Below are 27,333 nucleotides of genomic sequence, written 5' to 3'. Positions count from 1 at the left end.
CAGAAAAGAAAAAATAGCCCACCAAGAAAAGATTCTGCCTTTCTCCTCACAAAGGCCCATTAGCAGAGCTCACCTGGAAGTCGTCCTTGACAGCTTGGAGGTCATACACGAAGAACCTCTGGCAGTGCGGCAGGAGGAGGGCTAGCAAAAGGGACAGGGCACTGGGCACCAGCAGAAGACCCTTAGACAGAGGTGCCTTATCTAGAGGGAAAAAGAAAACATCTTTCAGAATGACTGATTCTAAGATTTAAAAAACCACTTGGGTGAAAAGCAAGAGAATTCACTTCCTTTGGATTAGAATGAAGACAACGTTCACAAACTCCAGAATTGAATTCGTATTAGTGTCTATCTCCAAAACCTCCACCTGCAGAGGGAAGTGATCAAAGAGCACTGGAAAACAAGTGGAACTTGCTGGCAGGGGTTCACGGTCATTTGGCTCTCATGAGACCAAACCAAGTTTACAGCCAGGAACTTTCACAGAATACTTTTCAGAAACGGTCACCAAAGTTGAAGAAATAGAGGACTAGGTTTCCTACCAAAATGAGTTCATTCCTGAGCACGCATGAGATGCGCACACATTAACATTTTTTCCAAAAAATTAAAAAAGCAATTAGAAGTGCCAACTATGCTGCCTGCAGTGGCATGCCGAGATTTTGTGCGAGGGTCACCGCCGGGGCCCTAGTCGGCTTTCCACTGGAGAACCTTGTCTAAGTCTCACGCAGCCTCCAAGCTCCAGCTCAGTTTCCACTTCCCTCCATCAGTCTCAGTGAAGCATTTTAGCCCCATGGGCTTTGCCCCCACTCTGCACCCTTGTTTCCAGGTACCATTTGAATAGTCAGGGTTTCACACTTCTTTTGTCTTCCTGATCACGCTGAAAATGCCCGAGAGATCACCTCCCTTCTGTTCTCTACAGTGGCCACAGAGCCAGGGCAGATCCCCACACCTATGAAATGTTCAGATCATCAACAGGTAAGACCACAGGAAAGAATCACCAATGGCACCATTCTCAGATCGTGTGAAGTACACTTTAGCTGTATTCACAAGAAATTCCCTGGGAGTGAATTCACTAGTTACAGTTGGTAATGTGGTTATTGCACCCGTTTTAAGTATATAAAAATAGACCAACTGTTTCCTCTCTGGTGAGGTCTTGCAAACATCTACATGGAACCACTAGTAAGGTAGCTGCATACCGTCTTCCTGACTCAGATGCAACCAAGGCTCCAGGGAATCTAAAAACTAAGAGTGCTCCTCGTGGCCTCGCCCCTCAGAAGTACAGGAGAGCACCGGGGCTGCGAGCTTGACCAACCTAAATTCTATCCTGACGCTTCTGTTCTGCTCACCTGTAAAACGAAGGGAAGAGAGGCTACCTCAAAAGTGTAGGAGAAGCTAAGGAAGGAAAGAATGCCAACAGAGGAGTCGGCTCCTGCCACCGCTCCCACCAGCCAGGAGGAAGGGCTTCCTCGGGACAGGCGAGCTCTGGGATCTTTCCAACAGGGTGGAAGCTGGAGCAGCGGTGATGCAGCTGCGCCCTGAAGGGGCAGCGAGGACCCCATTTCCTTCTTCAACCTGGGCTTCCACCTCATCTTGTGAAATGGGCCCCGACGTTCATTCCTGCCTCTGCCCTGCCAGCCTGGGGCAAATGGATGTTCTTGGAAGAAGTCACAGAGCTGAGCTGCTAGATCTCCTGCAGGTTCATGGTCTCAAATCTCAGCGGACGCTCCCCACCGACCAGTAATTCTACTGCTTTTCTCCCACTTCTCATTTCACACCATCTCCCCCTCTCCCCTCCACCCTCCCTGCTCCACACTCCCAGCCTGGCTTACGCGTCGCCAAGCGAAGAAGCAAATGCTTGGCTGGCGTCATTCCCCATCATTCCTGAACATGAATAAGCACTTCTGATCGACCACACATTATCCCATGCCCCTGGGGTACAGCATTAATGATGGACAAAGCCCCCCTCCTTTGTGGTCTAGAAAGGAGAGAAAAGAAAATACACAAGACTAGGTTAAATATGTTTATGTCAGAGGGAAATAAATGCTAGAGAAAAATTAAGCAGGATTGGGGCGCCTGGGTGGCTCAGTGGGTTAAAGCCTCTGCCTTCGGCTCAGGTCATGATCTCAGGGTCCTGGGACCGAGCCCCACATGGGGCTCTCTGCTTGACAGGGAAGCCTGCTTCCTCCTATCTCTCTCTGCCTGTCTCTGCCTACTTGTAATCTCTGTCAAATAAATAAACAAAATCTTAAAAAAAAAAAAAAATTAAGCAGGATAAAAAGCGTGTCTGTACTAGCCACCAGGGAGTCCCTGTTCTCTTTCCAGACCCGTGATAAGATCGCTGAGCCACTCATACGGCCCCTAGCTGACGTTCGGTATGACAACATGACTTGCTTTGGCCAAGTCAGTGTGACAGATGTCACTTCCAGGGAGATAGCTGAAAAGCAGTGGATAGCATTTCCCTCTGTGGATGCTAACGGAGGGAGCTGGGCGAGCGGATCCCAGAGGTGAAGAAGATATGGAGTAGACCGCCTAGGGGACTGGAAACAGAAGGCTCCCCTCAGTGAGAAACAGATCTTGTGGTTTTAGGCCCGCAATACTTTGCAGCTGTTTGCTACTGCAGCATAACCTAACCCACCCTGACTTACGGGAAAACCCAGTGCTGGTGGGAAAGAAGGGTACTATTTTATACAGGGTGACCGGAAGGCCCTTCTGATATGTAAGACTTGCGAAGGGACCTGAGAAATGGGCCCTGCAGACCGCTGGGAACTGTCCTTCCGGCAGAAGAAGGAGCGAGCACAAATGCTCTGAGACAGGAAGATGCTCGATATGATCAGGAAGCAGCCGGACTGCCAGAGGCAGGGAGGAGCAAAAGCAGAAGGAGGCGGAGAGGTGGGACAGAAGGTCAGAGAAGAGGGGGCGCGGACGGAGCAGAGCCCTGTAGGCAAACACGGACATTACCCTTCCCTATACAAGTGACAGGATGCTCTGGGGGGATCTAAGGACAGGAATAACACGATCAGACATGTTTTCAAGAACCACTTCACCTGCTACATGGAGACGAGATTACGGGAAGGCACATATAGAAGAAAGGGGACCCATTAGGAGGCTATCATGATAACCCAGGCAAGGGATGAAGATGGCCTGGCCCGCGGCGGTTTAGGTGGGGCTGGTCAGAGTGGTCAGAATTGGGATGCGCTCTGGAGGCACTGCAGGCAGGATCTGCTGGCTGACAGGGTGTAAAGTATGGGCAAAGGGAAAAGTCAAAAATGACTCCAAAGTTTTTGTTCTGAGCAAAACTGGAAACACTGCTGCCAGTTACTAAGATGGAAAATCATCACCCTTGCCCTTCCCATGCAGACAAGATCCGGGCCCATCTTGCAAAATACTCCCAACCCCCATCCCTATCCCCACTGTTAGGGCTCTACCCTCTCGCAGACTGCTAGCAGCCCACACTGAGGTACAGAGTTTGCACCAGAACGTGAACCAGCACACTGCATCTTTCAGGGAGGAAGTCCTGCTCTGAAAAAGAAAAAAAGAATCAACCAAACTGAACATGTACTTTGCTCAAATGTCACCTTATTTGTGACCACCCCATGTAACTAACTTTGGATTACCTTTTTTCATAGCACTTATCAGCAACTGACTTATTAAATTCAACTCATCAAATCTATGATTCGAAATGACTGTAAGACACACCATTATTTTAGGTGTCACTAAAAAAGAAACACTGCCTTATAAAATCCCAGATGTTATTAATTATAAAGGACACCCAATGTTAGAAACACTAAAACATGAAAAATGCAATTCAGAATCAAGAAATGTGTTTCTTCGTGGATCGCTTCTTGAAGGCAGCAACTCTGTCTGGGACACTCACAGCCACAGAGTCTCCCATGCTGAGAACAGAATCAAGCCCATTATGGCACTCAGTAAGTGTGTAATGGAAGGCGACTGAGGTATGAACACTAGTGGAAGCCACCCCAGTGTCCATCCTTGGATGGCCTGATAAACAAAATGTGGAATACACACATAGTGGAATAGTATTCTGTCTTAAAAAGGAAGGAAACTCTGGCACATGCTACACTATGGATTGTATTTCAGATACACTTTTCAGACATTATCCTGAGTGAGACAAGCCAGACACAAAAAGATAAATACCGTATGACTCCACTACATGAAGTACCTAAGTAGTCACACTCATAGAGCCCGAAGTAGAATGGTGGTGGCCCGGGATGGGGGAGGAAGGAAGAGGGAGCTGTTCAGTGGGTACAGGGTTTCAGTTTTGCAAGGTGAAAAGAGTTCTAGAGATGCACGACAGTATGAATGTACTTAATGCCACAGATCTGTACACTTAAGAATGGCTGAAATGTCGATTTTAGGTTATGTATATTTTACCACAATTAAAAATCAAGACTAAAAAGAAATAAGATAATTACTGAATGAATAACTGATCCTATTTATACAACCATTTTAATTCCATCCAGGCCTAAACAAACCCCTAAAAATACAGATCTGGTAACTTAAATCGGATAACTCTACCATGAAGTGCTCTTTTTTTTTTTTAAGTCCTCTTCTTAAGATGAGCAAAAATCAGGCCTCCAAAGTCTATGCAGAAAGTGACAAAATACAAATGTCCAAGAAGTCCCACACCACAGGCTAAGCACACAGCATTACTATGGACAGCAAGACTTACTGATCAACTCATGATCTCTAAATGAGATAAAAAAAACAAAAACAAAAACAAAGGAACTTAAATAATTACAATTATTAAATTCATTAATAATATATATACTTATGTGTTTAGAGATAAAGTAGCTACAAATTTTTTGAAATGCACCAAAAAGTAAGATACATTGGGACCCTTGGCTGGCTCAGTGGGTTGAACATCCAACTCTTGATCTCAGCTCAGGTCTTGATATCAGGGTCATGAGTTAATAAGGCCCTGTGTCGGCCTCCACACTGGGCATGGAGCCTACTTAAAAAACAGAAAAAAGAATTGATGAAATAAATAGAGGGATGGCTATGTGATTCAAAAAATATAAGAAAATGTTAACTGTAGAATCTCAGTTGTAGGTATATGATATTCACTGTACCATTCTTTCAACTTTAAGCATGTTTGAAAATGTTCATAATAAAACAGGGGGTGGGGGCACACAGTGAATCACAGTATTTGAAAGCTGAGAAAGAACTTCAAAATACACAAAGCAAAAACTGACAGAACTAAAAAGAGAAACCAATAAATCCACAAATACAGTTGGATACTTCAGCACTTCTGTCAGTTATCAATAATGTAAGTAGACATAAAATCAGTGTTATGGACTGAACTATGTTCCCCCCAAATTCATGCACCCAACCCTCAATGTGACTATATGTGGAAATGGAGGCTTTAAACAGGTAAAGCTAAGTGAAGTCATAAAGGTAGGGACCTAACCCAACCTGTCCATATAAGAAGAAGAGACACCAGTGATGCACATAGAAAAGACCACATGAACACATGGAGACAGCCACCCACATGCCAAGGAAGGAGGCCTCAGGAAAAACTTGCCAACACCTTGATTTTGGACTTCTAGTCTTCTGACCTGTGAGAATATAAATCTCTGTTGTTTAAGCCAGGCAGTCTATGATATGCTGTTATGGAAATCAATGAAAATACGTAAGACTTAAAAAAAAAATCCATCACTTTGATGTGATGGACTTTCATAGAACATTCCACCCAAAATCAGCAAATTTCATTTTTTTTCAAGTGTACATAGAACATTCCCCAAGAAAGATCATATTTTGGGGCATAAAATGCATCTCAATAAATATAAAGAAATTAAAATCATACAAAGTATGTTCCCTGACTATACAAGAATTAAACTAGAAAACAGAAAGATGGATGAAAAATCCCCCCAAATTTTGAAAATTAACACACTTTTTTCTTAAGATTGTATTTATTTATTTATTTGAAAGACAGAGAAAAAGAGAGAGAAAAAAAAAAAATGAGTGCGGGGAGGGGCAGAGGGAGAAGTAGACTCCCTGCTGAGCACAGGGCCCAACACAGGGATGGATTCCAGGGCCCTTAGATCATGAGACCTGGGCGGAAGTCAGATGCTTAACCAACTGAACCACCCAGGCGTCCCTAAATAACACAGTTCTAAAATAATATTTAGGTCAAACAGGGAGTGACAAGGGAAATTACGATATGTGTTAAAGACAATGAAAAGTGAAAGTACAACTAAGTAAAATTTGTGGCCTAAAAATAAAGCAGTGCTTAGAGGAAAATTTATAGCATTAAATGCTTTATAGGGAAGGAAGGGTCTCAAATGATGATGTAGGCGACAAGCTCTTTTAAAAAATAGAAAAGGAATTAAACCCTAAGCAAGCAGATCAAAATAAATAACATATGGGCAAAAATCAATGAAAAAGAAAAATCAAAATATAATAGAAAAAAACCAATAAAACTGAAAGCTGATTCTTTGAGAAGATCAATGAAATTGATACACCTCTAGGAGGACTGAGCAGAAAAGAAAACATAAGTACCAATATCAGGAATAAAGGAGGGGATATCAGAATAGATCCCACAGACATCATAGGATAAGAAGGGGTTGCACAACATTGTACAATGTACTTCATGCCAGAGGACTGTACACTTAAAAGTGGTTAAAATGGTAAATTTTATGTATGCACTTTTTAATCACAAATAATTTTTGAAAGGATAAGGGAATATTAAAAATAACATTTAATCCCTTAATTTGACAACTTAGGCAAAACAAATTCCTTGGAAGATACAATCTACCAAAGCTCACTCAAAAGGAAATGGATATCTTGAATAGTCCTACAGAAATGAAGAAACTGAATTTCTCAGTTAAAAGTCTTCCAACAAAGAAAACTCTAGGTTTGGGGATTCAGTGAAGCCTAATGGCTTCACTGAAGAATTCTACCAAGTATTTAAAGGGTAAAGAGTACCAATCCCACAAAAACGCTTCCAACACAAAGAAGAGAACACTTCTAATTCATTTTATGAAGCCAACGTTACACTGATACCAAAACCAGACAAAGGCATTAAAATAACAGACCAATATTTCTTAGGAACAGGAATGCAAAATTCTTTAAAAAAAAAAAAAAATTTAGCAAACCGAATCCAGCTACAGAGAGAAAGGATAAAACATCACAACCAAGTGAAGTTTATACCAGGAATGCAAAGCAAATCAATGTACTTCATCATATCAATAAAGAAAAATATACCACATAACTCTACTTACACTCTGTACAATTATCTGCTTATTCTACAAAGCAATTTTTGTCAACTTATAAGGCAAAATTGGCCACTTACTGCTGTGCAGTTAATGACAGGCTACCTCCTCGATCAAATCTTACTACTAATCCTATCCAACACGTACTGAGCACTTACCAAGTGCAAGGTATTATATATAATATTTTATGCATACTACCTTGTCCCAGACACTCACACCTCAGGACCTTAACACCTGTTACTCCCTCTACCCCAAATGTTCTTCCCAAGTCCAGCTGATCCTCATCATTCTGTCCCCATTTCAAACAGCATCTCCTCAGACTAGCTTTCTCTCATGACATCAGTGCTCTGGAGCACATCATGCTGTTTTATTTACTTTATAGCATTTTTTCACTATTTGAAATTCTTGTTTGCTTATTTGTCTGTCTCCTTTACCAGAATATGAACTCTATGAAGGCAGGGTTCTTGTTCATCTTGCTCAATCCCCAAACCCAGAATAGCACCTGGCACATCATAGTGTTTCAGCGTATTTGGTGAACGAATGATGTGAGGTAGAACCTACCCTCTCCAAACTCAAACACGAGAAAACTGTGACTCAAAGAGAAGCTACCCATCTGTGTTTACAAAATGTCTTAGCCTGGGTTCCAGGGAAAGTGAAGGGAGAGACAAAGGTTTATAGGCAGACAGTTCACTTGGAATGTGATCGCAGGGAGCAGGAATGAAGGACATGGGTAGTCAAACAGGGAGGGAGAGTGAGTGTAAGGACGCATCATTGAGTTGGCCACCACTATGAGTGACAGATGTTCCTGACAAGTGCTTGCTTCCTCAGGATTTTCCAAGAAGCCTTATGAATGCATCTCAGTACCATCACCCAGAGAAGAAACAGAAAAGCATTTTTATCCATCATCCCTCAACAGTCTAGCACGGCCCAAGAAAAGAAGCTCCATGGGAGGACCAGGCAAACAAGCAAACCAAACCAGTCTGGCTAACCCAGCAAGACTGTAGAAACATACGGGCTCGGGGGGAGGCTGCGTGCCCTGAAATGCTGTGCAAGGTAAGACATCTGCTGTACTGGCGAGGGAGAGGCAGAGCCAGGTCCACACCTGGACAAAACTGCTTCACACTGCACCCCGCAGAGCTCCAGGGCTACAGGGGATTTTCACCTGGATGGGAGGTTTTAAGGGGAAGACATATAGAGTCACACACAACAGTAATAGAAATTAAAGTGGTGCCCTGTGTAACTAAAGCAAATGCCACTGAGAATGGAGATAAAAAGACTGCAGGTGGGGGAGGGTACGACACAGAGCAATGGGTACTTACTCATGCTGAACTGAATGCTGAACTGATCAAAAGTTTTAAAATATATATAAACCCTCTAATCTAAAAAAGTTTATGTTTACCTAAGAATTCAGCCCAAACTTTATCATGGATGTGTACAAAGGTTTTGCTACAAAGATGCTCATCACAGCAATGTTTATAACAGTAAAAAGACCAGAAACAACATGATTGTCCACTAGGAAAATGGGTAAATTATGTTCTATCCATAAAATGTAATAATATTCAATGTTAAGTAGCAGAAAACTATTTCACGCCTTGGAAAACTGTTCCTAAATAGCAAGTGCGAAATATCACTAGCAATATTATCATACAATATTTTTTAAAAATAGTACGTAAATAGCACATGGGTTTTTAAAAGAATCTATCAAAATATTACCAGTGGTAATCTCTGAATGAGCTCTTCATAGGAGATTCAAATTTTTTAAAATAAAAATCTATTTTAAGACTTAGAAAAAATGATTTTTGTTTAGCTACTAATTGAGTAAAAAGTTTCATTAAATCCCTACACGCTGAGATAAGGCAAGTCATTAGCAATCTTCTGACTTCTCTGTGAGTAGAGCCAGGAAGTGGTTCATGTATGAAGCACCCAGTGATCAAATGAAAGTTTAAAAAAAAAAAAAAAAGTCACTTCTCTGCAACAGATCCTATTACGTCTGAAAACAGAGATGCTACAAATTTTGAGAATAACAGACAATATATTAATCTAAAAGTAAAGAAGCAAAACACCTGTGGCCAAGGTAAAACAACAAAGGTTAAGGTATTTCTTTTAGGTCATTCACCTCTGGTATGACCAAAGTACACAGGTATCTCCTTGTGGCAATGAACAGCATTCAGGCTTTGGTGACCATGTATTATCCTAAAATAATTATTACAGTATATATGGATTACTTAGGCCAGGGGCTGTGTTTTAAAAAGCACTTTCTGCGTTAATACCACCTCAGTGACTGCTTACTGTAACCATGAGGCAGCAATTACTTCTCTTTATACTCTAGGTGAAAAATGGGCTAAGAAAGGTTAAATAAGTTGCTCACGGTTACAGCAAGTTAGTTGAGGGGTTGAGATTTAAACCTAGTTCTACATGGACTCGAAAGGGTGGGGAAGGGTTTTCTAATATAGAATAAGGAAATATGGTATCTTGACAGCATGGTCCATGGTCCAAAGAGATTTTCATTATTACTATTTTTAGTACTTTACATATTATCTTTTTGGTTCCTCAAAAAGTTAAACACAGAATTACCATATAAGCCAGCAAATCTACTCCTCGTTATATACCCAAGAGAACTGAAAACAAATGTTCAAGCAAAAATCTAAGTATGGAGGCACCTGGGTGGCTCAGTAGGTTAAAGCCTCTGCCTTCGGCTCGGGGCATGATCCCAGGGTCCTGGGATTGAGACCCGCATGGGGCTCTCTGCTCAGTGGGGAGCCTGCTTCCCCCACCACTTTCTCTCTGCCTGCCTCTCTGCCTACTTGTGATCTCTGTCTGTCAAATAAATAATTAAAATCTTCAAAAATAAAATCTAAATATGCACAGAGCACGGTCGTAATAGCCAAAGACTGGAAACAACCCCCAAATGTTCATCAACAGATGAATGGATAAACAAAATCTTGGTCTATCCTTCCAGGAGAATATTAGTCAGCAAAGGCATGAAGCACTGATATGTGCTACAGTACGGATGGACCCTGAGGACATCATGCTAAGCGAAAGAAGGCAGCCATGAAAGCAACATGAGGCACGATTCCATTTACAAATAATGCTCAGCACTGAAACATCCACAGAGACAGAAAGCCCATTAGCGGTTGTCAGAGGAAGGGAGAAGGGAATGGAGAGTGATCGCTTAAAGTGGGCACTGGGTTTCTTTTGGGTCAGAACAATAAAAATTGTTCTGTAATTAGACAGTGAATGGTAATGACTGCACAGCAACATGAAGGCACCGGACATCAGTAACTGAACACTATGAAATGGTGAATTTTGTATCATGTGAACCTGACCTGAATAAAAAAAAGCATCTTTTCCGCACTGAAGACATTAACCACAGGTCTTGCAAAGCTTAGCCATGTGGGCTGTTACAGAAGCATCACAGCTGAAGAGAGCAGGGGTGGGACCGGGGGGAGAGAAAGGCAGCAGCCCGGCCACTGTGCCGTCCCACAAGTCAGTCATGTAAAAATACACGCGTCAAAAACCCCACTGTGGTTCACACCGCAGAGCGGAGAGGCCACCATAGCCTATCCTACCGGTTTTCCTACTTCTGACCACTTGACTATTTGGTAAACTTCTCAGGGTTCCACAAGAATGGTGTCTCATGAAGTGACTTATAAGTTTTTCATCAAAAAGAGGCTAGAGCAAAAGTAAGCACGGAAGTCCAGGAAAAGCACAATAACCCGTGCACGGCAACGGCCGCCTTCTGCTTCCATCATCGTTGATCCTTTGGACCTACGAGCCTCCTGGAAGAAAACTCAGCAAAATTTATGCTCAGTGTCCAAGTTAGGGAGGAACAAGTGCCTTCAGGTGACATCTCAACAAAGACTTCCATAAAACTGCCTGGGAATCAAAAGATTCCAACTTTATTTCTGTCACATTCATTTCCTTATAATGTTCAAAAGTGAAACGCTGTAAGCCATCCGCATTCACCCTCCTGTACAGAGGAGAATTCAAGGAACTGGGCACGTGTCGCACTGACTGCTCCTCACAGAGGTCACCCAACAGCCGGGCAGACTGCCTGGCTCACGAGGACAACCCAGAAGCACTCATTACTGGACCAGGGCTCGTAAAATTCACCGGGAAATGAAAAGGAGAAAAGATGAAGAATTTCCAGAAAATGACGACAAAAACACAAGTAGAACTTCCCCTCTAGATACAAAAACGTATTCTATATCTAAAATATTTAGACAGCAAGAGTTGGGGGCGGGAGGGGGGGAGAGCAATAAAATTTAAAAACAAGTTCTAAAACACAGCCTAACACAAAGGCCTACGTGCTAGGGGAAAGCGTGCCAAATCTGCAGGTCACCAACGATGGCATCAGTCACCTAAGCTTTTACTTCAGCCCAGCCCCTATGCTCGACACTCCTCAGGTTTATCCTTCTTAGGAAGACTTTATACAAACATTAAGCTTTTCAAAAACAACAACAATAACAACATTAAGCCTTTCAATAAGCATAAAATGTGGTAATTGTTAAAAGTGCTAATTAGAGAATACTGGGGCGCCTGGGTGGCTCAGTGGGTTAAAGCCTCTGCCTTCAGCTCAGGTCATGATCCCAGGATCGTGGGATCGAGCCCCGCATCTGGCTCTCTGCTCAGCAGGGAGCCCGCTCCTCTTCCTCTCTCTGCCTGCTTCTCTACCTACTTGTGGTCTCTGTCAAATAAATAAATTAAATTAAATTAAATTTTTAAAAAGTGCTAATTAGAGAATACAATTACAATGAAATAATTTTAAAAGCCAAAAGAAGAAAACTATGTTATGCACAGGGGATAATTATTCAACAGTATGAACGACTCTGAAAAGGTGAATCTGTGGATAGTTCTGAACCCTGCAATAAACCATAAGGGGAAAAAAATAATTTTAAAAAGGGGAAAATGTGTGGTTATTGGAAAGGAAATCTGTTCAAGTGCCTAAAGAGGCAGGGCAGAGATCAGGGAAGCGGGGGAGGTAGATGGCAGAAAGTGCATGACCAGTAGATTTGTGTCACGTGACAGTTCAGTCTCCATGTTGCCTGATACAAGCAAAATCTGGATTTCTGTCTTCAATACTCCAGCTTTAAAATGGTGGGAAAGAAACTCTCCTCCCTGCCCCGGTACCCTGACCACCAACACACGAATCCAGCAAGACACAGCCGTGTGGCCTGCCAGCTCTCAAAGCCTGGCCGAGACAATCACCGGAGAGGTGACGTCTGTCTGAGAGATGCTAATTTGATAGAGGCCTGAGCTGTAAAGGCCAAGCACGAGGCAAGTGTGGCCAGTAACCGCTTCCTGACAAGCCACAGACGGTTCTACCTGTTCAAAGACCCAATGAGCCAAAGTAGGGTGACAAGGAAGGTACCACAGCTACAAAGATACACACTAGAACATCTAAGACAAATGGAAAAGGGAGTGATCAACTCAGCAGATGTTTAACACAGGCTAAATGGGTCTATTTTGGGAAAAGATGCAAACAGAACATACATCCACAAGGTGGAGAAACCCAAGTCTGACTTTAAATCTCCAATGAACCTCTTCCACTCATGTCTGGTGGAAAAGCACAAGAGAACCAAATTTAAAATCCATTCATCTGGACTTGTACATGGCCTTTGGGCACCTACTCTGCGTGAGCAGGCATGAGACCAACATCTCTAACCCCCTTACCGAGGTTGCCTCGCTGATGGGGACAGAAAGCCTCACTTAAACTCTAGGCACTAAAACTGGTTCTAAACAGACTAAAAAAAAAAAAAATATCAAATAAAAGCAATGAAACCAAAAAGACAGCTAGATAAAATTTCAGTTCAAGATGACAGATTCATATACCTGTCCACCTTTCCTCCCTTCTAAAGTTATACTGAAATAAAACAACCTTCAAAACACCAGAAAAAATGTCTCCTTCCAAATGAGTCCAGGGAACTAATCAATAAATACCAGGACCTAGGGAGAAGCACGAGCACCAAGAATCAGAATAATATAAAATACTCACTAGAATAGAGGGTTTCTCAAACTTCAATCATTCCCATTACAGTACCACAATTTTTGCTATATCCCAGTATCGCCTATCCTATTATGCACTATTTTCTTTAAATCACCTTACTATGATTTAGTTAAATAAAGATATTTTAACTGAAACTTAGTATTATCACAGTAAGTGGCAAACGGGTGTCACTTTGTCATCAGCAGGTGGTAACAACAAAAATAAACACACTTTTTAAAAATTCTAGCTGATTTTATTGCTGACAGAAAGACCTGGGCCTGCCTCCTGCTCTCTGCTAAGGTAGGAAACTAAGAAGATCAGAGAGGTACTTCAGACTAGCAACGACGGAGACTTGTTCTTTGATACAATCAAGACAAAAAAGAACTTTCTGAAAGGGAGTCCTTCCCCTACCTTTGTTTCAGTGACACCTCATGCTGGACCCACATCCTGTTTCAACCACGCCCCGCAGTATAAATCCCACATGTGCAATGGGCCAGGGGGGCCAGCAGGCCCTTCTGCCAAAGCTCACCCCCAGACATGCTCTCTCACATTTCTTCCCACACATCGCCATTCACTCGGCCACCCCAGCTGGAAGAAAGGCTTTACCCCCAAAATAAAATCTAAGAAATGCTCTCCAGAGAAAGCGAGCTAACTACTTCAGGAGGACCCCGAAAAGTAGAGAAAAAGTAGAGAAGAGCTTGGGGCAACGTCAAACTCCCAAAGCAGATGGCAGCAGACGGGTGACAGGCAGTTGGGACAGCGGGTGGCAGGAGGGTTTACTCAGGAGTAAAATTCATGGAAAGTGCCAAGCCCACCTAATTCCGCTGACTGCGCCAGCTTCTCACCATGCCTTGCCCCAATGCCTCCTGTACAGAAACCAGCTGATCCACATGCTTCACATGCTTGAACAGAGCCTACAGTGAGCCCTGACATTTAAGGTATGGGCCTCATGGGGACAAAGACCTACCCACATACAGAGAGGAAACCCACGCCAGCTACTTACGAATTCTCTTTCACTACATACAAGGATGGCCAAGCAAGTATGCAAAAAGTTCACTACCTGTGTCCTCTGCATGAAAGTTAACTCCAGGAGAGTGTCCCCAGCATCAGGGAATAAAACAGAGGAAGCCAAGAAGAAAATGATGCAAGATTCAAGAAACAGCAGTAGTTGAGATGAACTTAAAGTAGTGAAGAACTACCAGAAGGAATTAAGAGACTCCTTGAAACAGCACAGGCTTTCTGACCTGGGCTCTTTTTCCTTCTGACTCCAATCACACATCTCGGTTCTACCACAAATATACAACCATAATAACATAAATAGGGCTATTGGTTTTCGTTTTCTACATAAAAATCAACTAACTGACAATGCATGGAAGGCTACATTACCATTAAAGAACAGACTGTAGACACACCAGCATATCCAGAACACAAACCAGGAACCAGAGGAGAGAAGAGGCGCACATGCCCGTGGTCTAGTTTCTCATCATCATGGCAGAGTCTACTGATCGTGCCAAAAATTGATAAATCACAGAAAGGGGTTTCCTCCATTATTTAAAATCATAAAGGTAGGGACGCCTGGGTGGCTCAGTTGGTTAAGCAGCTGCCTTCGGCTCAGGTCATGATCCCAGTGTCCTGGGATCGAGTCCCACATCAGGCTCCTTGCTCGGCGGGGAGCCTGCTTCTCCCTCTGCCTCTGCCTGACATTCTGTCTGCCTGTGCTTGCTCTCTCCCCTCTCTCTCTCTGATAAATAAATAAAATCTTTAAAAAAAAAATCATAAAGGTAATCACCTTAATGGGTAACCACCTCAAGGAGTAACCAAAAGAAAACTAAAAGATGAAGGAGATGTTGGAGGTATGGGAAACCCTCATCTTTCTTTATGGGGAATCTGTAAACAGAACCAGTAGTTAACAAATTAGTAGAAGCATAAATATATCATTTAAAGCTATAACAGTAGTTATAAATAGAAGTAGCAAAGAAAAAGGAACTTAAAAGTGGTTACTCCTAGTAAGGAGAATTCAAATTATACCCTTAATTTTTTTGTTACCCATGCTTACGTTATTCATATTAAATACAAACACACATAATTCATGGGGGAAACAATCTATAAGAATATATTCCATACCATTGCTGGCACTGAGAGAGAATTTCACATTTCATTTTTTCCTCTCCTAGGCTATTCAAATTTGTAGCAGTAGTGTATAGTACCTTCATAATTAGGTAAAAAGATACAAAAAATGTTAGATGAATATTCAACAGATCTCAGAGGCCTAGAACCTGATAAAGAATTTGGCCTAATAAAATTTATGAGCTAAATTCCTTTATTTTAATGACTTATATAAGAATGAAAAAGTTTATATGAAAAAAATTGAAAAGCAACTGACAAGTGGTTAAAATATTTGTAATATACACCAAGACAAATAATAATGCCCTTAAAGGCTTTTATAAATCAACTTAATAAAATACTAATATTCCAGTAGGAAAAAAAAAATGGGCAAAGTACATAAACAGTCAAATCTGTTCCAAAAAATATTATTAAAATGACCCGTAAAAATGAAAGAGGAAAAAAGTTCACTTTCCCAGAAATTCAAAGAAATGCAGATTAGGGCAATAATAAAATGCCATTTTTTCATCTCTCAAGTGGCAAAAGTTATTTTAACTTATCATGTTCCACTGTTACTAGTTTGGTGAGAAAGATATGCTTCTGAAAAGTGTTAAGTGATACATCCTTTCTGGAAGGATCAGCAATACAGATCAGCTTTAAAATGTTTCTTTCCTCTAATCCTGTAATTCCACATTTATGATCATTTTTTTTAAAAGAGTTATTAATTTTAGAGAGAGAATGCATAGGGATGGAAGGAGAGGGTGAGGGAGAGAATCTCAAGCAGACTCCCCACTGAGCAAGCAGCCTGATGTGGAGGCTTGATCCCAGGACCCTGAGATCATGACCTGAGCCAAAATCAAGAGTTGGACCCTGAAGTGAGTGAGCCACCCAGGTGTCTCTGTGATGATCTCTTCAGGATGAAGTCAAAGATATGATCAATAACTGTAAAGATGTTCACCACAACATTGTTTAAATGGGAAAATGCTTTAATATAACATGCTATAACCTTTCAAAGTCATGATTCTGTAGCTAATTTGGGGGGACCCAACAAAATGCATATTTGAATGCCATGTCTGTGTAAAATCACACATACACATACACATGTGTACATGTGTGAGAGAGAAAAGAATATACAGGGAGACACTTGCCTGGAAAAAGTCTAAAAGTTTGAGCACTGAACTATAATGATGGTTATTTAAGTGGAAGTATAATTATATGGGACTCTGCCTTTCCACACTGATTTATATAGTTTTTAAATTTTTTGGCAGCAAGGATGTTTCAGTTTTGTAATAAGGCAAAACAAAACAGTATTAGAAGTCAGCTTTGAACATGTTAATGATATGAGGCAAATTCATTTAAAGAGATTAAATGAAGAAAGCAAAATATGAAACTGCATACAGGTCCAATTTTGCTTTCAAAAATTAACAAGTCAGGAAATGACAGATGTTGGTGAGGATGTGGAGAAAGGGGAACCTTCCTACACTGTTGGTGGGAATGCAAGCTGGTGCAGCCACTCTGGAAAACAGTATGAAAGTTCCTTAAAAAGATGCAAATAGAGCTCCCTATGACCCAGCAATCACACTACTGGGTATTTACCACAAAGATACAAATGTAGTGATCTGAAGGGGCAGGTGCACCCCAATGTTTATAGCAGCAATGCCCACAACAGCCAGACTATGGAAAGAGCCTAGATGTCCATCAACTGATGAATGGATAAAGAAGATGTGATGCGTGCAGACGTGCACGCAGGCGCGCGCGCGCGCACACACACACACACACACACACACACACACACACACAGTGGAATATCATGCAGCCATCAAAAATGAAATCTTATCATCTTCTATGACGTGGATGGAACTAGAGTGTAATATGCTAAGTGAAATAAGTCAATCAGAGAAAGACAATTATCATATGATCTCACTTATATGAGGAAGCTGAGAAACAAGAGACAGGGTCATAGTGGAAGGGAGGGAAAAGTGAAATAAGACAAAACCAGAGAGGGAGACAAACCATAAGGGACTCTTAATCTCAAGGAACAAACTGAGGACTGCCAGAGTGCAGGCAGATGGGAGGGAGGGGGTGGCTGGGTGATGGATATTGGGGAGGGTATGTGCTATGGTGAGTGCTAAGTATTGTGTAAGACTGATGAATCACAGACCTGTACCCCTGAAACAAATAGTATGTTATATATTAATTAAAAAAATGTTTGTACATGTACATATAGGTGAAAACATTTACATAGTACCAATATGTAAACAGGGATGAAGTCTGGGCAGTACAATGACATGAAATTTTATGTTTCTTCCTCACAGTTTCCAAATGTTAGAACAATGAAAACCATTCCCAGTAAGTCTTAGAATCAAAGAGTTAGTAAAGTTAAATCTCTTTGTTGCAGGACCACTAAGGGTCTCAGAAGTGCTCATTGGCCTCCTCAGTCCTTAAGAAACAGTATGGCTGACAACATTAGGAACACACATAGCTTCAGAACACTTTCCGAAGAGTACTGTGCTTTTTCCACTCTGTGTTACATGCAAGGGACTAAGATACCCTAACACTGGGAAATGTCTGAGAACAATGGCACTGCAACTTAAAAATCTTAAGAGAAGTATCTGGGAAAGAGAATAATGATTTAAATGAAGGTTAAATTACAATTCTCATTTATAATCATAATTTAAATGAGGGTTAAATCTTAATCATTGTACAGAACGATGACTATAGGTGATTAACATTGTATTGTATACCTGAAATTTGTGGATCTTAAATGTTTTCACCAAACACACACATAAACACAAAGATAACTATGTGAGGTGATGGATAGGTTAATTCACTTGATTTCAGTAATCATTTCACAACTCGTACATGTAACAAAACATCACATACAACATAAATATATAAAGCTTTTGTCAATTATATTTTAATAAAGCTAGTAAAAAGTAAAAATAAACTAAATAAGGGGTGTCTGGCTGGTTCAGTCAGAAGAGTATGCAAACTCTTGATCTCAGGGTTGTAAGACTTAAACTCAGGGTCGTGAGTTTAAGTTTAAGTTTAAGTTTAAACTTAAACTCACGACCCTGAGTTTAAGTGTAGGGATTACTAAAAAAAGTAAACTTTAAAAAAATAAAAATAAACCCTATAATAGTCAACTTAAAAATAAATTTAAAGCAATTTTTTAATGAAAAAAAAAAAAAACCCCACAACAAAAACAAAAACTCAAGCAACCCCTCACTTTACCAGAGTTCCAAAAAGCACACTTCAGAAATGCTGGAAGAGAGTCTCAATCAGGTTCCATGCCCAGTGCCAATCCCAACATGGGGCTTGACCTTACGATCCTGAGATCACGACCTGACCCAAAATCAAGAGTCTAACACTTACCTGACTGAGGTGCCCAGGCACCCCAACACGATATACTTTATCAGGTTGTACTTATTAAAATTCCACAGAAATGCATTTTTAACATAGCTTGATTTAAGGTAGGTTTCATCTTCATTAATATAACTGACACTGAGACAACTTGAGAATGGAAGAAGATAGTAATTTGACTTCTGAGGGAAGAAAAGGGAAAAAGAAGAAAATGCAAATAACTATAGTGACAAAAATACCCCAATTAGGACATAAAATATCCCTACTGAAAGCAAAACTGGATCTTGTTTCGGACTTAGAACACAGAGGGAGACTCGGGTTGCAAAGAACATGGGGGGACACGGGACTAAGCGCCTGAAGCAGTTGCAAGGGGAGGAAGGAAAAGCAACAGGAATGCAGTTTCCAAAGACCAGGATGCCAGCGCCACTGCTAAACTGAGCTATTACATTCATCACCAGACTGTGACCATCTCAGTGGTCAGGAGAGATACATGGAAATAAACTTCCTGAAGTCTGAGAAGAAGTAGTGTGCATTCATTCATTCAGAACCCAATGGACCCAGATTGTCTCGGTTCAAATTGTAATTGTACTTTTTACCAGCTATATGATCTTGCTGAAGCTACTACTTAAATTGTCTGTGCCTAAACTTTCTCACCTGCAAACTGGGGAGCATAATCCTAATACCTCCTTGTTTTGAGAATTAAATGAGTTAATATGTAGAAACTGCTTAGAAGAGAGCCTAGTAGTAACTGTTACATAAGCAATGTGTTACATAAGTAAAACTTACAGTTACAGTGTGACCGAAAACTAACAATAACTCACACTTATTGATTAAAATTTTTAAGAAATCATATAGATACATAAAATCCTCATTAGATTATGATTCTTTTGGAGCGCCTGGGTGGCTCAGTGGATTAAGCCACTGCCTTCGGCTCAGGTCATGATCTCAGGGTCCTGGGATTGAGTCCTGCATTGGGCTCTCTGCTCAGCAAGGAGCCTGCTTCCCTCTCTCTCTCTGCCTGCCTCTCTGTCTACTTGTGATCTCTCTCTATCATATAAATAAATAAAATCTTAGATTATGATTCTTTCTTCCAGATATTTTTCTTAAGGCTTAGAAGTTACATCGCCATTGATCCTAGCCATTTTCCTTAAAGGGAGAGGGGAATAAATTTACATTAACTTTGGACGGAGGCAAACCTGGACTCAAATCCTAGTTCTTCCACATTTTAGCTACAGGATTTTGGACAAGTTATCATCTGTGCTTCAAAATATTCATTTGTGGCAGGAATAGAATAACAATACCTAGCATTACCCTGAAAATTAAACATAGTAGCTTAAGTAAAACAATCTTTTCTCCCTTAAAGTTACACATACCATCCTTTGGGACTGGAATTTTGCAGTATTATCAAAAGTTATAAGATAATACTCTTTATTTACTCTTCTTTCACTTCTAAAAACATCTGAAAATTAAGATCTACTAAGCATCACTATAATGGGGGAAAAAGGGAGAAAACATCAATGTAATTCTGTAAGAATAGCATACTTGGGAAATTCTTATGACAAAGGGGAGAAAAGCAGGATAGACACATAGTCATTGTGACTGCTTTTTAAAAGCCTTTTGTGTGAAATAAAAGCAAATTACAAAATAGTATTTGAGTCTGATAAATCTATTATTTGTATTTTCACCTTCAGCTTTCTTCCTGGAAAACAGTATGAAGGTTCCTTAAAAAGTTAAAAATAGAACTATCCTACAACCCAGCAACTACACTATTAGGTGTCTAGCCAAAGGATACAAAAATGCTGATTCAAAGGGGCACGTGCACCCCAATGTTTATGGCAGCATTTTGAACAATAGCCAAGTTATGGAAAGAGCTCAAATGTCCACCGACTGATGAGTGGATAAAGAAGATGTGGTATATATATAAAGTGGAATATTACTCAGCCATCAAAAAGAGTGAAAACTAGCCATGTGCAAACTATGTGGATGGAACTAGAGGCTATTATGCTAAGTGAAATAAGTCAGAGAAAGACAAATATGATTTCACTCATATGTGGAATTTAAGAAACAGAACAGATGAATACGGGGAAGGGAAAGAAAAATAAAATAAGATAAATCAGAAAGGAAGGCAAACCACAGAGACTCAAATACAGAAGACAAAGTGAGGGCTGCTGAAGGGGAGGTGGGTGGGTGATGGGCTAAATGGGTGACTTGCAGTAAGGAGGGCACTTGTCGGGATGAGCACTGGGTGTTACATGTAAGAGATAAATGACTGAATTCTACTTTGAAACTAAAGCTACACTATATGTTAACTAACTTGAATTTAAATTAAATAAATAAGTAAATAAAAATAAAAGCATTCTCCCTTGGGATGCCTGGCTGGCTCAGTTGGTGGGGCACACAACTCTTGATCTCGGGGTCCCAAGTTCGAGCCCCATACTGGGTGTTGAAATTACTTAATAAATATTTTTTAAAAATAAAAAATAATAGCATCCCCCCCTCAAGCTTCTCTAATTAATACCTATCTTTCCTCCTCAGCTAAAATTCTTTTTTTAAAGGGTTGGGTTTTTTTGTTTTTTTTTTCTGAGAGAGCGAGAGAGAAAGAGAACAAAGCATGGGGGGAGGCGGTGCAGAGCAAGAGGGACAAGCAGACTCCCAAGTGGAGGCAGCTGGGCAGGGAGCCCAACGTGAGGCTTGATCCCAGAACCCTGAGATCATGATCCCAGAACGCTGAGCCACCCATCAACTAAAATTTTTAAATAAATAGTATATTTCTTGAGAATTTCAAGGATATACTCCTCTGAAAGTTAAGAAATGTAGGAAATCGCTTATCCCCGAGAGTCAGGCATTAAAGCCAACTGTGCAGGGTTTGGGCAACACAGGCTTGATGAGTTAATCCTTTACTACAACAAACAATGAAATAGAGCAGAAATATATAAATTCTCAAATCACCTTTAAAGAGGCCAGTCAGATGAATCTTGCCCCCTAAAACAGAAACTCAACCAAAACAAGATAACAAAATTGGAATTCCCACTAACGTACCAAATACAAAGGCTGCTCCAAAGGGAGGTTTCACACCAAAATGCAGAATTTACAAAGACAACTAATCTAGTTGCAGTCCCACAACTCTTAGCCTTTCAGCCTGATTATGAATCCAAGAAGAGTGAGCAGAACAGCAAGAGTTCTCTACTGAACAGAGAAAAGCAGGAAAAGGATCCGTGGAGGGGGCATCCGCGTGCTCTGAGTACAACCACACCCTCACGTCGAGCTGCGTCAGGGGCTCAACGGACCTCATTCAGTGAGCCAAATACGTGACTCCTGGAGTGGGGGTACAGCGAATTTCCACCTTGGGAAACTTAAAGAGTGGGAGAAAGAGAAGCCATGTGATGCCAGAGCTCAAAACGCACCACCGAGGCAAAGAATCCGCAATTCCAGCAGAGCAGAGGTGGGCCGCAGGGAAGAGCCAGCAGCGGGGTCATCCTGGGCTCAGTCTGATGGCGCCTTAAGCAAGCCAAAAGGACTCCAGAAGGAGGAAACCGTAGGTGCACCTAAGTTCCTAGGAACTAAGGGAGAGTCACTAACTACGGCCCACCAACATGAAGATGCATTTCCCCAAGGCCGGGGAGTAGCAGGCAAGGGAGTCACACACGAATCTAAAGAACACACAGGAGAGGCAACTTGAACCATGGACCAGGCTAAGAGCCACATAAGAACAATCCTAGTTCACCATTCCTGCCTCCTCCCGCTCCACCTAATCTAGAACCTAAGAAGGTCAGAAACAAAATGGGAGAGACACAGCGGAACGCAAAGAGAGCAGAAGGCGATCACACCCCCTTCTCTCACAGCAAGTGGTTGTCAAGTTCGAGTCTTACCTGGGAGGAAAAGGAAGAAAAAGTCTTACCTTGAATGAAGACTGAAGTGTTGATTCAAACACTCAACAACGTATTTTTATTTTTTTTAAAGTAGGCTCCATGTGCAACAGGGGCCTTGAACTCATGACCCTCAGATCAAGAGTGGCATGCTCTACCAACTGAACCAGCCAGGTGCCCCTAAATACATATTTTGATTTTTAAATTGAGCCCCTATTTTGTGACTTCTCTAAGGTTATTGCCACTTGAATGTACTTTTCCTCTTTTATTTACCACTGAATTCCAAGCACTTAGAAGAGGGGCTGGCTCACCGGAATGCTCATTAAACAGCTGTTGAATCAATAACTTGAAGAGTGAATAAAAAGTCGTAAGTCTGATTCCTTTTCACAAAGGCAAAAAGCTTTCCAAGCTGAGTACATTTCAAAGAGATGGTGAGAGACAATAAGTTTTGTATTTGACATACTGAATACACAACTAAAGAAAAGAATACGTTAGTGACAACATAGCCTGGTACTTCTTTTTTTTTTTAAAGATTTTATTTATTTGACAGAGAGAGATCACAAGTAGGCACAGAGAGAGACAGAGAGGGAGAGAGGAGGAAGCAGGCTCCCTGCTAAGCAGAGAGCCCAATGCGGGACTCGATCCCAGAACTCTGAGATCATGACCTGAGCCCGAAGGCAGAGGCTTAACCCACTGAGCCACCAAGGCACCCTAGCCTGGTACTTCTTAAGAGCACAAAAACAGCTGGAGAGGTCAATTTTCGAGGTGTCCACTTAAGCATCACACAGGGGCCGGAGTACACAGACCGTGAATGGCCCCACCAGTCCTTACAGCTCGCCCACCTCTGGAGCGAGATGAATGTCCTCACTGTGGCCTGACACCACTCACTGGCCCTTGGATGCACCCTAACTACATCTGACTCCAGGCTCCCTAACTGGTTTGAATCAAAACCAGTTTCGCTGGTTCCAGTTCCGCTCAAAACTTTATTTCTCACGCTAATAAATTTGCACCGGTTTCCATCTTAGTGCTGGGTGACTTTCAGTTAGCAAAACACCCAAGCACCTGAGTCTGCAAAGGGCCTAACTCAGCTCTGTCTTCCCCTGATTCCCTCCCCACTGCGTGTCTCTATGGTCCACTCTCATTACTTGTACTGTCTATCTCTGGTTCATTCTGTACCTCGACAAAGCAGGTTTGGGCCTTAGTGCACCACTGAAACTGCTCTCCTAACCGTGACCATAGCCTACTAATGCCAAATCCAGTAAACTCGAAGAAACTAAATAAATGTGGTCAGGAGGTATGAAGAGAAGCCGGTGAGCATGAAATTTAAAAATAAAAGTCAAGTAACAAATTTCAGAAGGAAATGTTCATCAAGGCCAATGCAAGAGAACTTTCCACTAAGACAAGGACTGAGAAGCATCCGGTAGATTTGCTGGTGTGGAAGTCCCAGGTCACCTGGTCCGGAGCAGTTTTTGTGGTTCCGTGGCTGGTGGAGAAGATTGAAGCTGCGGCAGGTAGAGTACAGAGCCATGCCAGTGAGCAGACGAGCTGCGGAGGGCTAGAGTGCGGGGAGCGGGGAGAGGAAGGAGCGTAAAGCTCGTCTTCTAAGGACTGAGGCCAGGAAGAAGAAAGTCAGCAGCTGGGAAGGTGCAGGCTCGGGTCAGCAGCGGGGCGATGCTTTTGTATTCTCGAGAACACAGAAGAAGGACCCAGCTGAAAACAGCTAACCCCAGTCTAGGAGCTCTACACACGCTAAATTTTAATCTTCACAAGAACTCAGCAAAATACATCATATTCTCTCCTTTCCACAGGTGAGGGATCTGAAGTACTCTGGGAGTCTCTGAAAGGCCCACTACGGCATCAACCAGAGAAAGCTCCAGACTCAACCACGTGCCAGGCTCGCCCTCTCGGAGAGGATGAAGAAGAGAGTGGAGCTACAAAAGGCAGCGGAGAGTGAGTCAAGAAGAGAGGGAGGGTGGGCTTCAGCTAGACGAGTGCTTCACTCTTTTCGCTTGGGGAAAGAGAAGGGAACCGAGTTTGTATGCCTGACCAACTCTTACGATGTCATCCCTCAAAACTCAGCTCAACTATCACCTACAATGGGAAGTCACTGACAACGGTAAAAATGTGGCTATAAACAAGTGACAGCCCTTACTGGGGACGTGCATGAAGAGTGAGATGGGCAGAGGCCAGAACCAGTCTTGAGGATGGGGATGGCAGGCGAGGAGCTCAGGGAGATGACGGAATCCAAGGACTCAGATCAGGTGTCACACGTGAACACCAGCTTGGGGCTTCGTCAGATGACTGTAGCAGGACAGCAGAACCAGGTTCTGAGAGTCTCGATGAGACTGTAACTCCAGTAATTAGCTAGGGGCTCCCGACTTGACATGGAAGATGCCAGAAATGGGCTATAAACTGGAGACAGCGGGAATGGACACTGTGGCGATCAGAGCCACCGTGGTGAGAAGCTCAAAAGTCGATGTACAACAAAAGAGGGCAAATCTAATTGAACTGAGAGAATAAGACAGGTTTCTCCCAAGGAAGTACCCATCTCTGCCTACTCTGCAGTCTCCTCCTTCCCTACCACCCCTCAGTTGCTAGACTTGCCTGAGCTCCTGTCCTCAGCCTCCTAACTCCACTCACTGCTTCCAGCACCCTGACTCATATCCAGGGCAGAGCTCCCACCTAACCACCCACATCTGGTCAGCGCCCTCTCGCCAAATGCCCCCCTGGTATCTCTAACTGGACACATTAAATGTGGCAAATGCTGAACTTGTCTTTCCCCCACAACGAGCTCCCCCTTTTCTGCATTCCCCGACCCTAACGAATGGTAACACCATCTGTCCATCCAGAGCCACCTTCAACCCTTCTTCATCCCTCAAATCCAACAAGTTTTATTTATGGTTATTTTTCTAAGATTTAATTTACTTTTTTATTTGGCAGAGAGAGAGTATAAGCAGGGGGAACAGCAGAGGGAGGGGGAGAAGCAGGTCCCCGGCTGAGGGACTCGATCCCAAGAGCCTGGGATCATGACCTGAGCTGAAGGCAGACGCTCTACCGCTTGAGCCACCCAGGCGTCCCTCAACAAGTTTTATGGACACGACCTACCTACTCACACATCTTTAGACTCTTTCTTCTCTATCCTGTTCATTCTCACTGCTACTACCTTAGCTGGAGCCTTAAGCATCTCCCGCTGGAGTCTATTCACTCTGCCCCTTCTGCCAGCCACCCTCTTGTTTTGATGTAAATTTCTCTGTCCCTTAGAATCTCCTGGGGATGCTTTAAAAATTCAGATTTCTGATGCCCACATTAGCCCTTCTCAATCAGTCTGTCTGGGGATGGGACCTGGGAATATGGACATTCAGAAAGTTCCATGGTTGATTTTTTTTTCTAGCTAGGACTCGGGCAGCATTTGGAAACACTGCTGTCACCACCACCAATAACAACCCCCGCCCAGTCTTCCTTCCCCCAGCAACGTAAAGCATTCCTTAGTGCTCTAGATCATTACCTCCTCCTGCTTCTCTGGACTTTGGTCTATCATTCATTCCTATCTGTGTTCCTGAAGAGAAGGAACCTCAGCCATTCCTCTACCTTCTCCCCTAGCTCCTCCTCTTCTCCCTCTTCAGGTGCATGATTTCCCCACACACTTCTTAAACTGCTCAGTCCAGCCATTACTAACAATACTCTAATTCACCACCTCCTGCCTCTTTTCCAGGCCTGCCCAGGCTCTGTTGCTCTTTGAGGGCCTCTCCCCACTTGCATGCCTGACAAACTCTTACTTATCCCTCAAAAATCAGCTCAGATATCACCTGCACCAACAACTGTGCCTCTCCCTTAACCAGCCCACACCCCATCAATAAACCCACAGCACCAGGCAGACAAGTAGTTTCATTTCTTTTTTAAAATATTTCCCCACTAGACAATGAACTTGAGGGTGGGAACTAAACCTGGAATACATTAGACATACAATTAATGTTGGTTAAGTCTATTGTTACAGAGTGAATATACTGTGAAGTGACTAAGTAATGGGAAAAACATAGTAAGTATAATAAATGATACATCTATTACTTAACACATAATTAAATGATGCACTGGTCTATAAGCAATCTAAAATAAGTCCTGAATATGTTTCCCATACACTTTTATCAAGCCATAATTACATGACTAGATAGACAGCAATACAGTTTCAAAGACATAGTCACAAACACCCTATCCGTGATTTAATGCCCTGGCAGCCCCAGCTTTCTTCAGTGCTTTGAAAATGCCCTGCTTTGCCTGTTTCAGTCTTTGTGCTTGCCTTGCTGTTCCCTTTCTGCAAAATGTACATTTTTCAACAAACACTGATGTGGATGGGTCCTTGACACCACCTGGGTCTCAGCTCAAGTGTCATGTTCCCAGATATCTTCCTGACCACACTTGCTGAAGCAGGCACCCCCATAACCTCAATCTCCAAACCATTATGCTCGTACTGTCTTCAGGACTCTCATCACTATGGGAAATCACCCTGTTAATTACTTGATGCTGGTTTCCTTTACCTGGTTTACCTCCTCATCCTCTGTACACAAACAGTGTGGGGCCTACATGGGTACCCAATAGACACCTGTTGAATAAATAACTGAGAGGAAGGCAAATGTAACACTAAAACACCATTATCTACCAGTCACATAATGAGGGACATATGCAGGAGGTAGGAAAGGGCAGGGACTCTTTCCCTTGAAAAGACAATGTTCGCTCATCATCCACAGGGTCACAGGCAGGCAGATTATCCTTCCAGAGATACTCACTCAAAATC

General features: G+C 42.3%; 1 protein-coding gene across 2 annotated transcripts in view; it reads right to left on the bottom strand.

Moving 5' to 3' along the window:
* UBAC2 (UBA domain containing 2) overlaps nt 1-27,333 on the bottom strand; it is a 160,975-nt gene that overhangs the window by 131,597 nt on the left and 2,045 nt on the right. For both annotated transcript variants that reach the window (XM_082700827.1, XM_082700828.1), the window contains exon 2: nt 74-201. In XM_082700827.1, coding sequence (XP_082556953.1) covers nt 74-201 — 128 coding nt within the window. The remainder of the gene's footprint in view (nt 1-73; nt 202-27,333) is intronic.

Source organism: Mustela nivalis, assembly GCF_964662115.1.
Source record: "Mustela nivalis genome assembly, chromosome: 15".
NCBI classification, from domain to species: Eukaryota; Metazoa; Chordata; class Mammalia; order Carnivora; family Mustelidae; genus Mustela; species Mustela nivalis.
Note: the sequence above shows the minus strand (reverse complement) of the source record. Positions and strands in the feature narration are given on the sequence as shown.